The sequence below is a fragment of the Dendrobates tinctorius genome, unplaced genomic scaffold (assembly GCF_039654945.1).
Source record: "Dendrobates tinctorius isolate UK_male_01 unplaced genomic scaffold, ASM3965494v1 ptg000342l, whole genome shotgun sequence".
NCBI lineage: Eukaryota > Metazoa > Chordata > Amphibia > Anura > Dendrobatidae > Dendrobates > Dendrobates tinctorius.
Genome location: NW_027362008.1, coordinates 5,127,902 through 5,140,572, shown reverse-complemented (window position 1 = coordinate 5,140,572; position 12,671 = coordinate 5,127,902). Strand labels below are relative to the sequence as shown.

Here is a 12,671-nt window from a genome sequence, read left to right as displayed (position 1 = left end):
GCAATACCTTTACATCACTGCTCCTTATCTCTATTACTGAGAAGTCAGCTTTTTAATTGATATGTAAATGAGGCTGAAGAGCTACTGTAGATAAATCTCCACCACTCCGGCTCTATTCCCTGCCCTGCGCTGCTTCCTCCTTGTCTTTGAAAAAGCTACATGCGCATACAAATGATATGTGCTGTGAAATCTTGCTCAGAGATCCCCTATAAACTGGCCATAAACATGTTATAGCTGCTCAACCGAACATCCATGTGTTCAATGCCGAACGTGGAGAAAGCCACTGCTAGAAACCGCCTTATCGTCAAGAGAACAAAAGGTTGTGTGATTTGAGACTGCCCGACTCATCTCTCCTAACATCATCTGACAGAGAAGAGACAGGAAACCATCAGACATCTTAGATAGAGATGAGCAAACCCGAACAGTAAAGTTTGGCATCCGTACTGAACACCTACTGTTCAGGTTCAAGCACTGACACCAGGAAGTCCATGTTACTATTCGGGTTCAGCCCACCAAACACCGGTTGTTTGCACATGACAGCGCCGCAAACACCGCTTCTGATCGGCGGTAAAATCATCACCGCCAGTCAGACAGTTCCTGTTCCCATGCTGTCAAAAGACAGTCCATCTGTGATTGTAGATACAAAGTTTATCCCCAGTCACTGGTGTCAGCTAATGGGACTACTGCTCCCATCAGCCTATGCCTGCTGCCACTAATAACAGTGAAAGCAGGAGCGGCTGATGGGAGTATTCATCGGACGATGCTGTAATTTAATTAAAAAAAAAAACAAGGAGTGGGTTCCCCTGTATTTTTGATCACCAGCCAAGCAAAACTCACAGCTGTGGGCAGCCATCCGCAGGTATCAGCATTAGTAATGCTGGTTATCAAGAATGGAGGGGTCCCCACTCCAATTTTTTAAATTATTTAAATAATTTAAAAAATAGCGTGGGGTCCCCCCCTTTTTTGACAACCAGCCTTGCTAAAGCAAACAGCTGGGGGCTGGTATTGTCAGGCTGTTAAGTAGGCATATATATTGTCCCCACAGCCTAAAAATAGCAGCCCGCAACCACCAGAAAAGGCACACCTGCTAGATGCACCAACTCTGGCGCTTTGCCCGGCTCTTCCCACTTGCCCTGTAGCAGTGGCAAGTGGAGTTCACATTTGTGGGGTTGATGTCACCTTTGTATTGTCAGGTGACAGCAAGCCCATGGATTACTAATGGAGAGGTGTCAAAAAGACGCCCCCATTACTAATCCTATAGTTACAAGGTAAATAAAGGCACAGCCAGAATAAAGTCCTTTATTAAAAATAAAACTAAACAGTTTTCGTTTTTTATTTAAAAATAACAAACAGTTATACTCACCTAACGCCTAATTCCACCAAAGCCCTAGACTCCTGTAAAAAACAAAAAAATAACGACATCCCTCACCTGAAAAACCTACATAAATACGGAAGCTGATGCCATGTATTTTTAGAAAAATTACGAATCTTTATTAACCAAGTATTATTAATCGTGCCAATAGCAGTGTAGCGCTACTCTACAACCAGGTCATGTATACCTAATATCCCCTTTCTTACGGAGTTCTTTTTTTCCTCTAAGTGAATTTATTATCTGACTGACTCTGCTATTGGCACTATTCTTTCTAGCACTTGCTTATTTATGGTATAATGGGATTTACCCTAGACACAATCATTGATTTCCACTTGGGAATTTGAGTACCCTCCCTATTTATTCAATATATCTAGCAAAATATATTTGGTCTGTGTGCCGTAGTACCAGATATCCAGGATTATTTGATCCATTTAATTTCCCATTTATTTGATCAACTATATGTGTACAGTTCATGCTTCATATTTCTAATGAGGAGTTGATCTCTCCATTAAACCTTATGAGCACTAAACTACTATGTCTTATTGGATTATTGGCCCATATATTAAGTCAATTGTTTTGTAAAGTTAGACTTCAACCATCCCCTTTTTCATTACCAGTCAAAATTATTTGTTCAATTTCGTACAATAGACTGGATCTAAATTAATACCTCTTATAATTATTTGGACTTGTTTAGCGATTGTCGCTAGACTGATATATAAAAAATCTTGCTGCCTAAACATTACATTTTGTTCATTTACACTTGGATCCATATCAGCTTATAAAAAAAAAATTGCTTTCTGTACATTAAACACCATAAGCACTAACTGTTTCTGAGATAGTCTAAAAAAAAAACCATTTTGCTTTAATGGGTATGAAATTAATCTACATAAGGGTAAACATTTACTAGGTATACTTACCCCAGTGTGTGTAGATCTATTTTGTAATTTGTGTCTCCCTTCATATGTTTTTAAATTGTTTTGAGACACTTGGTTAATGAAGATTTGTAATTTTTCTAAAAATACATGGCATCAGCTTCCGTATTTATGTAGGTTTTTGTTGTTTTTGTAGTGTCACAGGTAGCTAGGCCCCTCCCCCCTTTTTTAACTAATATACCATACCTGTCTGACGTTCTGTCCCACGCCGTAATCCATGTCTGGGTGATAAACAGTTTTCAAACTGGAAGGTGCCAAGATGCGACCATCCAGACTGAGAATCACTGGTGAATGAACTACTGCGAGCGCAGAAGTGACCAGCGGTGTCATCATCGAGGTTAACTCTGGTCCCCGAGGCTGCGTCCCAGAAGGTAAATGAACTGCGGTGACCTCGGTGACATCAACGCTCGCACAGTGAGAAAAAGTCTCTCGGGGCAGAGGCGAGTTCACCACAGTTCAAATTTACCGCAGTGAAATCCTCCCTGCTGTTATTAGCAGCAGCAGGGATCAGCTGATGGGAGCAGTAGTCCCATCAGCTGACATCAGTGACTGGAGGGTGTCAGCTGATGGGACCAGTGACACCTTTATACCTCCAATCACACCTGCACGCTCACACTGTCATTTGATAACATGGGAACTGGGACTGTGACTGGTGGTGATGATTTCACTGCCGATCAGAAGTGGTGCTTGCTGCGCTGGCATGACCATGACAGCATGGCAAACGCTGGATGTTCGGGCCCTCCAATCAACTGAATGGAGTCCGGGTTCAGATCCAGGTACTATTCTACAACCCGAAACCAAACTTTTTGTAACTATTCGGTCAAACCCGAACATCCAGGAGTCCACCCATCTCCAATCTTAGATTCTCAGTGGATCCCACTAATATCATCAGGTTTGGCCGCTATAGTCTAATGTGTATGGGGGTTTTTAGAGTTCTGCCCCTCAATCTAGTGATTGACAGCTTTCCTTTACTGCTGTCACATAATGGCCAGGACACCTTAGACCATGAGTCATTAATATTGGTTTAGCTTGTGCTGCTGCTTCTCACCTGATCGGTCCACGGACATCTGGCACCGGGTGAAGTTGTACCGTGATATCCTTTTTCTCAAACTTTGGATCAGGAGGATCTGAAATGAAAAAAAAAAAACAGACTGTCAGCTCTACAGGATCCTTTACCACTAGATCTCATACACAACCTTCAGACATGTCTCCCTCAGACGTTAGGTTTTTAGGGAAGGTTTTTCCCTTTTTGTCAGTCAATCATGTCCAAGCATTTTTGGGTTATGGGATTTGGGCAGCCAAGCATATCTGAGTGTTTTTTGTTTAGTAGACAAGGTGGATGTTATGGGGGGTTTATTCTCCAGCTGTCATTTTAATCATATCCGATCGCTCTTTTGTTGTCGGAGATGACAATTGGTGGAGGTCTATAGTCATTACATTGTCTAGGAATACCGGAGCATTTCCTGGTTGTCAGAGAGGGTAGATGGTGGTCGGGATATACATATGTCCTTAACCAATCACATCCGAGTGTTCTTCGGCTGTTGGAGATGGCAAGTGATGGTGGGTCACTCTCCTGACTTAACCATTCATATCTAAGAGAGAACAAGTGGTGGTGGGGCTATCCTCCTGCTTTAGCCAATCATATCAGAGTTTTTTGATTGTCACAGAGGACATGTGATGGTGGGGTCACTCTCCGGCCTTAGCCAATCATATTTGAGAGTTTTTTGATTGTCAGAGAAGACACGTGGTGGTGGGGCTATTTTCTTGCGTCAGCCAATCATATATATATATAAGAGTTCTTTGGTTGATCTCCCCAAGCCACAATGCAGAGATAATACAGTACATCTGATGGTGAAATGGCATGGGTCACAGGGGTCAGTATTAGTACTTGCACCCATTAGTGTAGAAACACAAAGGTGCTATTCCCGGTCAGCAGAAGCCAGAGAGAGCAGACAAAAGAGGAACAAATTGTACTACCCATAAGAAAGCCTGGGTCTCAGCTAACTAATAGTGGGGGTGAGTCGCACGCACTGTTAACCTCTTCCTGCTGTAACCTATTTTCATTTTTTGAATAAAACTAGGAAGAAAAAGACAGCAGTAGGGTTTTATTTTCCTCCTTATCTGAATTTTCATTTTTGCACATTCATTTTTTCCATACCCTTTTTCCAAAAGCTATAGCTCTGATTTCTCTGTCAAGATAGAGGTCTGAGGATTTATTTTTGTGGGACAAGTGGTAGTTTTAAAAAATCCCACCATCCCTTATAGTTTATAATGTTCGGGTGTTGTAATACCATGGCCACCGGGGGGTAGCTTCTGTGGCCACTCCAGTACTCACTGTGCTGGAGGCTGTTTCATCACCCGTATGCTGTCCACTTTGGGGACCCAATTGACTGCAGACCGAGGCTGGAAACAACTTAAACAGTTCAACTTTATTCTCTTCAGGGCACAGCACGTCCACAACGGCTACAGGACTCTTTACTCGGTAACAGCAATACATCTTCATCTACAGCAGTATGTCACTTCTTCCTTCACTTCACACAAATGCACCACACAGACAAGCTGACACGTCACACGGAGCACGATGAACACGGAACACTTCCCTTCTTCCAGAGCCAGACTTCAGCCCATGAAGGTACCCGTCTTACCCGTTACAGCTCACCCCTATACGGCACTGTTGCTCCTGTTCGTGTCCTAGTTTCACAGCTCACTGAACCCTCCACAAAGCTCCCGCACTCCAGCTGCTACTCCCACAGGGACTCTTCCATGGAACTCCCTGGCTTCCAATTCTCCAGACACGGGCTGGACTCAATAGACTGGCTTGGTTGTCACTTCAGCTCTTCCTTGCTAGCTGACTTGACCGACGAGACTCCTTCTGTCTCTCTAGCCTTACAGACCCCAGTCTCTGACTGCAAGGCCTCCAGCACCACTATGTGCTGGCTGCTGCTGTAGTTACTCCGCTATTCCTCACTCCTGTCCTATTCAGCTACCCCCAGCTCAACTGACTTATTGGAGAGAAACTATCTCATAGAATCATAGAATCGTAGAGTTGGAAGGGACCTCCTGGGCCATCTGGTCCAACCCCCTGCTCAAAGCAGGATTCGCTAAATCATCCCAGTTAGATGTCTGTCCAGCCTCTGTTTGAAGACTTCCATTGAAGGAGAACTCACCACTTCTCGTGGCAGCCTGTTCCACTCATTGATCACTCTAACTGTCAAAAAGTTTTTTCTAATATCTAATCTGTGTCTCCTCCCATTCAGCTTCATCCCATTACTTCTAGTCTTTCCTTGTGCAAATGAGAATAAAGTTGATCCTTCTACAATGTGACAGCCCTTTAGATATTTGTAGACAGATATTAAGTCTCCTCTCAGTCTTCTCTTTTGCAAACTAAACATTCCCAAATCCTGCAACCTTTCCTCATAAGACAGGGTTTGCAGACCGGTCACCATTCTGGTCGCTCTTTTCTGAACTTGCTCCAGTTTGTTGATGTCTTTTTTAAAATGTGGTGCCCAAAATTGGACACAATATTCCAGATGAGGTCTGACCAAAGAGGAGTAGAGGGAAATAATTACTTCACGTGATCTAGACTGTATGCTTCTGTTAATACATCCTAGAATTGCATTTGCCTTTTTTGCTGCTGCATCACACTGTTGACTCATATTCAGTCTGTGATCTATTAGTATACCCAAGTCTTTTTCACATGTGCTGTCACTTAGCCCTATTCCTCCCATTCTATATATGCTTTTTTCATTTTTATTGCCCAGATGTAGTACTTTGCATTTCTCCCTGTTAAAAACCATTCTGTTAGTTGCTGCCCACTTCTCCAGTTTATTTAATTCTTTTTGAATCCTCTCTCTCTCTTCTCTAGTATTAGCTATCCCTCCTAGCTTTGTGTCATCAGCAAATTTAATCAGTTTACCCTCAATTCCTTCATCTAAATCGTTGATAAAGATGTTGAACAATACAGGGCCCAGGACAGAGCCCTGTGGTACCCCACTTGAGACATTCTTCCAACTGGATGTGCAGCCATTTACGACCACTCTTTGGGTCCGATCACTAAGCCAGTTATGAATCCACCTAACAGTTGCCTTGTCCATTCCATACTTAGTCATTTTTTCAATAAGGATTGTATGAGAGACTTTGTCAAATGCTTTGCTGAAGTCAAGATATACTATATCTACAGCATTTCCTTGATCCACCCAATCAGTAATACCATCATAGAAGGAAATTAAATTAGTCTGACATGACTTATTAGTTACAAACCCATGCTGACTCTGTTTAATCACTTCATTCTTATCCAGGTATTGACATACATGTTGTTTAATAATTTGTTCAAAGATCTTTCCTGGTATAGAAGTCAGACTCACCGGCCTATAGTTGCCTGGGTCCACCTTCTTCCCCTTTTTGAAGATAGGAACAACATTTGCTCTTCTCCAGTCTTCTGGCACTTCTCCTGTTCTCCAAGAATTTTCAAAGATTATGGAGAGGGGTTCAAAAATTTCTTCTGCTATCTCCTTCAGTACTCTGGGGTGTAATTCATCTGGACCTGGAGACTTGAATACATTTAGGTTAGCTAAGTGTTTCCTCACTATCTTTCTGTTTATAGATATCCTGGATTCTTCTATTCCCTTAATAGGACAGTGAATAACAGTTGATGTTACATTTCCTTTCTGAGAGAAAACAGATGCAAAATAGGAATTTAAAAGTTCAGCCTTCTCAACATCCTGTCTTACCATTTCATCATTTTCATCCTGTAAAAATCCTATAGCATCTTTGACTTTTCTTTTACTTTTGACATATCCCCAAAATCCTTTATTATTGCTTTTGACATCTCTTGCAAGCCTCAATTCATTTTCAGCTTTAGATAATCTGATTTGTGCCTTGCAGGTTCTGCAGACAGCATTATTTCTTCTTTAGATATGCCTCCTTCTTTCCATTTTATAAACATTTTTTGCTTCCTTTTTAGCATGTGCTTAAGTTCTGTGTTCATCCATCCTGGTTTCCTTAAATGCTTCCTATTCTTCCCTCTTTTCGGAATTGTTAACAACTGTGCTTTGAGAATTTCATTTTTCAAGATTTCCCATCCTTCCTGGACATTTTTGTCTTTAAGGATATCCAGCCATTGGATCCCTCCAATTCTCTTTCTGAATCCCTTAAAATCTGCCTTTCTGAAATCTAACCTTGACGTCTGAGTCTTCACAGGTCTTCCGCCTCTAGTTATCCAAAATTCTAAAATAGCATGGTCGCTACCTCCTAGGGTCCCAGCCACTTTTACCTCCTCAACCATTTCCTCCCTGTTTATAAGGATTAGATCCAAGGTAGCAGTTCCCCTTGTTTTCTCCTTTACCTTTTGGAAGATAAAGTTGTCAGCAAGAGAGGATAAGAATTTCCTTGACCTGTTAGTTTTGCCTGAGAGAGATTCCCAACAAATGTCTGGATAGTTGAAATCTCCCATGACAACTATGTCATATTTTTTGGAGAACTTGGCCATTTGATGCATAAAGAGTTCATCCATATCTTCAGCTTGCACAGGCGGCCTGTAGTAAATGCCTACAATGGTGTCCTTTCCATTGTTCTGTCCTTGTATTCTTACCCAAACAGTTTCCACAGAACTCCCAGTCTCTGAAGCTTCAATCTCTGTGCAGATATACGCATTTCTAACATACAATGCGACACCCCCTCCTCGTTTATCAAGTCTGTTTCTTGCAAATAAGTTGTATCCTTCTAGTCTTGTATTCCAATCATGTGTATTGTCCCACCAAGTTTCAGTGATTCCAATGACATCATATTTCTTTTCCTGTGTTAGTAGTTCCAATTCTCCTTGTTTGTTGCCCATGCTTTGTGCATTAGTATAGAAACTCGTCTAGCCACTCCTCAAAGTTAACCCCTAAGCAGTCTTCTCACTAGTTGAGCTCAGAGCCCCATCTAGTGGCCCTTTGTTAATACTACACCTAACTATCTAATGTGTGGACACAAACACACACACACATAACATGTATACAACACACAGATAATACACATTAATGTTACTATTTACAGGGCGAGGCCCTTGACCACCTTACAGTGTAACGCATCCTCCGGTCAGGGAGTGATTGCTATGCTCCAGTCCTGTGATGGGCTTGTAGATCTCTCAGTGCCTTGATTGACAGCTCAACTGTCCAATCTGGCTGTGAGATGTGGGACTTTCTCCAGGTGTTCTGGTGATTGCCCAGCTACTTAACTGAGCTGTCTGCCCCTTATCCTTGCCAGACGTAGTTTGTGCTTACTGGTGACTGTTAGCCTGATTCTGTTGCTCGGAGTTCTGATCTGCTGCTGCCTGACCCTTTGTCTTGTCCTTTGGCTTTGATCTGCCATCTCTTGTTATTGACCCTGGACTGAGACCTGACTTACGCTTTTATCTTTTCCCTTGGTTATCTACATACTCTCTCGGTATTGACCCCGAAATGTCTGACTCTTCTGTCTCATGACCTGTCCGTGAGTAGTGACTAGTGTCACAACTGGAAGTGAAATGGTCAAAAAATACAAAGCTCTCAAAGGTTAGGAGGGTTTTGTTATTACTAGTGTTGAGCGATACGATCCGATATTGAGAAATATCAGATCGGATTGGATTGGCCGATATCCAAAAAGTATCGGGTATTGCCGATTCCGATCCCGGAAGTCCCATTCAAGTCAATGGGACCGAAATATCGGAATTAAAAAAAAACCTTTCTTTCCTTGTAGGTTAATTCTACATGAAGAAAAACAACTAAGAATAATGTAGAATGTATTGGGGGAGGTGGAGGAGACATTAAAGCCATAGAGGTTTAGCTCAATCAAATGGAATAGCAGGAATAATTTGTTTTTTTTTAAGACGTTTGGAGTTACAAAGATATTGATTATGTTAACCTCTTTTATATTTTGTCAGATATGTATGTTTCACTACTTCCATGCTCTTCACCTTCTTTTTTACTTCTCCCACACTTTCTCCTTCATGATCCTCAGCAGCAGCAGCAGCAGCATCTTTTTCATCAACTTATTCTTCACCTTCTTCCTATTATTCTTTTTTTTTTTTTACATTATTCATATTCTTCTTATTCAACTATTATTCTTCTTTATATTCTACTTCTTCATCTTCTTCCTATTCTTCTTCTTCATCATATTCTTATTTGTGACAGTCATTCCAGTAGTTGTTATCTATAAAAGTTTGAAGATTACACCTTCCGTTCTGCGTGTCACAAAAGATTTACAACAGGATTTGTCCGCATTCTATTTGGCCTGCAGCAGCAGCCATTTTCCAGGGGCACCACGAGGAGGAACGGACTCACCCCCATACATTGCTTAGTCTTCTTCTGCTTATAATTTAGATAATATAATTTGCTCAGATTTTTAGTCTTATGCTTAATGTTCTTCTGCTTTTGGTTTCTCTGCTTCTTGGTCTTCTGTCTCTTGTTGTTCTGCATCTTGGTGGTTGTCTTCATGTTCTTTGTCCTCTTGGTCATCTTCTTCAGGGTCATCTTTTTGGTCTTCTTCGGTGTGGTCTTCAGGGTCGTCGTCTTCAGGGTCGTCGTCAGGGAGATCCAGAGTGAGAACCAAAAACCATTTCCACAAGCTTGAACTTGGAAAAGTAGCAGAAGGTACAAGAAGGCTGAGGAACTGCTGAGAACCAGCTGACGGTACTGGAACCCGGATAGTTAGCAGAAGGAACAAGAGCAAATGGAACTAGCGAGGACCAGCTGACTGTGCTGAAACCCGGAGGGGCAGCACAAGGAACAAGAGCCAATGGCACAACCGTGGACCAGCTGACGGTGCTGGAACACGGTTACTAAGCAGGAGGTACCTGTGCTAGAAAGCACTACCAAGGACCAGCAGATGTTGCTGGAACTCGGATACCGAGAAGGAGGCACCTAGGCCAAAGGCACTGCCGAAAACCAGCTGACGGTGCTGGAACCCGGATGGGTAGCAGAAGCTACAAGAGTCAATGGAACTACCGAGAACCAGCTGACGGTGCTGGAACCCAGAGTGGCAGCTGAAGGAGCAAGAGCCAATGGCACAACCATGGACCAGCTGACAGTGCTGGAACATGGTTACTAAGCAGGAGGTACCTGTGCTACAAAGCACTACCAAGGACCAGCAGACGTTGCTGGAACTTGGATACCGAGAAGGAGGCACCTCGGCCAAAGGCACTGCCGAGAACCAGCTGATGGTGCTGGAACCCGGATGGGTAGCAGAAGGTACCCATGATAAACAAAGTTGCAAGGCCGCGAGCCGGCCGCAGTTACCAAAACCCACAGTCCTACAGGGGGTGCTTGTCCTATTGGCACTACGGAACCAGCCTTTATTACCAGAACCCGCATCCCACATAGGAAGGACCTAAACTGCAGGCACCATAGGCTCTGCTAACCTGACTGCAACACGACAGGACAACGTATTGGTGGCAAAGTAACTTTGACACTACCCGGAAACAGGAGGCGTGCTGGAACCAGGGTGGGCAGGAGGGAGTACCCGTGCCAAAGACACTGCCGAGAACCAGCTGACGGTGCTGGAACCCGGATGGGTAGCAGAAGCTGCAAGAGTCAATGGAACTACTGAGAACCAGCTGACGGTGCTGGAACCCAGAGTGGAAACTGAAGGAACAAGAGCCAATGGCACAACCATGGACCAGCTGACGGTGCTGGAACACGGTTACTAAGCAGGAGGTACCTGTGCTACAAAGCACTACCAAGGACCAGCAGACATTGCTGGAACTTGGATACCGAGAAGGAGGCACCTCGGCCAAAGGCACTGCCGAGAACCAGCTGACGATGCTGGAGCCCAGGGTCAATCAGGGTGTAGGCTGAGGCCTAATTTCATCAAGTTTAATATCTGTTGTAGACTACTAGTGATTTAAAACTTGCTCCAAATAGGCCTCTGGCTCCACTCTGTCTCTAGTATTTCTCCTGGCCTTCAACCCCGCCAGTTGCTGCTCAGAAGTGGCGTCTGCACAATCAACACTTGTTCCTGTGTTACTGGGGTTCAATAATGTCAGCTGAACCCCTGATGTGTGTCCGGCAATGTCTCCTGCTCTGTCCACATTCCCACTGCTAGTTGTGGGAAAGAGGACAGAGCAGGAGACATTGCCGGACACACATCAGGGGTTCAGCTGACGTTACTGAACCCCAGTAACACAGGAACAAGTGTTGATTTTGCAGACGCCACTTCTGAGCAGCAACTGGCGGGGTTGGATGCCAGGGGAAATACTAGAGACAGAGTGGAGCCAGAGGCCTAGTTGGAGCACGTTTGAAATCAGTAGTAGTGTGAATGTGGAGGCAGCAGAAGACATTGACGTCCACACAGCAGGGGAGCAGCTGGCATTACTGAACCCCACTAACACTGTAGCATGTGTTTCTCTCTGTGCAGACGGCACTTCCAAGCAACAACTGGCTGTGTTGAAGCCCAGGATCAGTCATGGAGCAGGCTGAGGCCTAATTGCAGCAAGTTTTAGAGGTGATGTAGTTTGAATGTGGAGGCAGCAGGAGATATTGCCGTCCACACAGCAGGGGAGCAGCTGGCATTACTGAACCCCACTAACACTGGAGCATGTGTTTCTCTCTGTGCAGACGGCACTTCCAAGCAACAACTGGCTGTGTTGAAGCCCAGGAACAGTCATGGAGCAGGCTGAGGCCTAATTGCAGCAAGTTTTAGAGGTGATGTAGTTTGAATGTGGAGGCAGCAGGAGATATTGCCGTCCACACAGCAGGGGAGCAGCTGGCATTACTGAACCCCACTAACACTGGAGCATGTGTTTCTCTCTGTGCAGACGGCACTTCCGAGCAACAACTGGCTGTGTTGAAGCCCAGGATCAGTCATGGATCAGGCTGAGGCCTAATTGCAGCAAGTTTTACATAGGTTGTAGACTACTACTGATTGTATCCGTGCTCCACTTAGGCCTCTGGCTCCACTGTCTCTAGTATTTCCCCTGGCCTCCAACCCCGCCAGTTGCTGCTCAGAAGTGGCGTCTGCACAATCCACACTTGTTCCTGTGTTACTGGCGCTCAGTCACGTCAGTTGATCCCCCAATGTGTGTCCGGCAATGTCTCCTGCTCTGTCCACATTCCCATTACTAGTAGTGGGAATGTGGACAGAGCAGGAGACATTGCCAGACACACATCAGGGGATCAACTGACGTGACTGAGCCCCAGTAACACAGGAACAAGTGTGGATTGTGCAGACGCCACTTCTGAGCAGCAACTGGGGGGGTTGGAGGCCAGGGGAAATACTAATGACAGTGAAGTCAGAGGCCTAAGTGGAGGACGGTTAAGAATCAGTAGTAGTTTGAATGTGGAGGCAGCAGGAGACTTTGCCGTCCACACAGCAGGGGAGCAGCTGATGTTACTGAACCCCACTAACACAGG

General features: G+C 44.2%; 1 protein-coding gene across 1 annotated transcript in view; it reads right to left on the bottom strand.

The window, feature by feature from the left end:
* Positions 1-12,671, bottom strand: part of LOC141074884 (receptor-type tyrosine-protein phosphatase T-like) — a 336,227-nt gene that overhangs the window by 182,086 nt on the left and 141,470 nt on the right. The window contains exon 11 of the mRNA XM_073562192.1: positions 3,353-3,431. Within this exon, the coding sequence (XP_073418293.1) occupies positions 3,353-3,431 (79 nt within the window). The remainder of the gene's footprint in view (positions 1-3,352; positions 3,432-12,671) is intronic.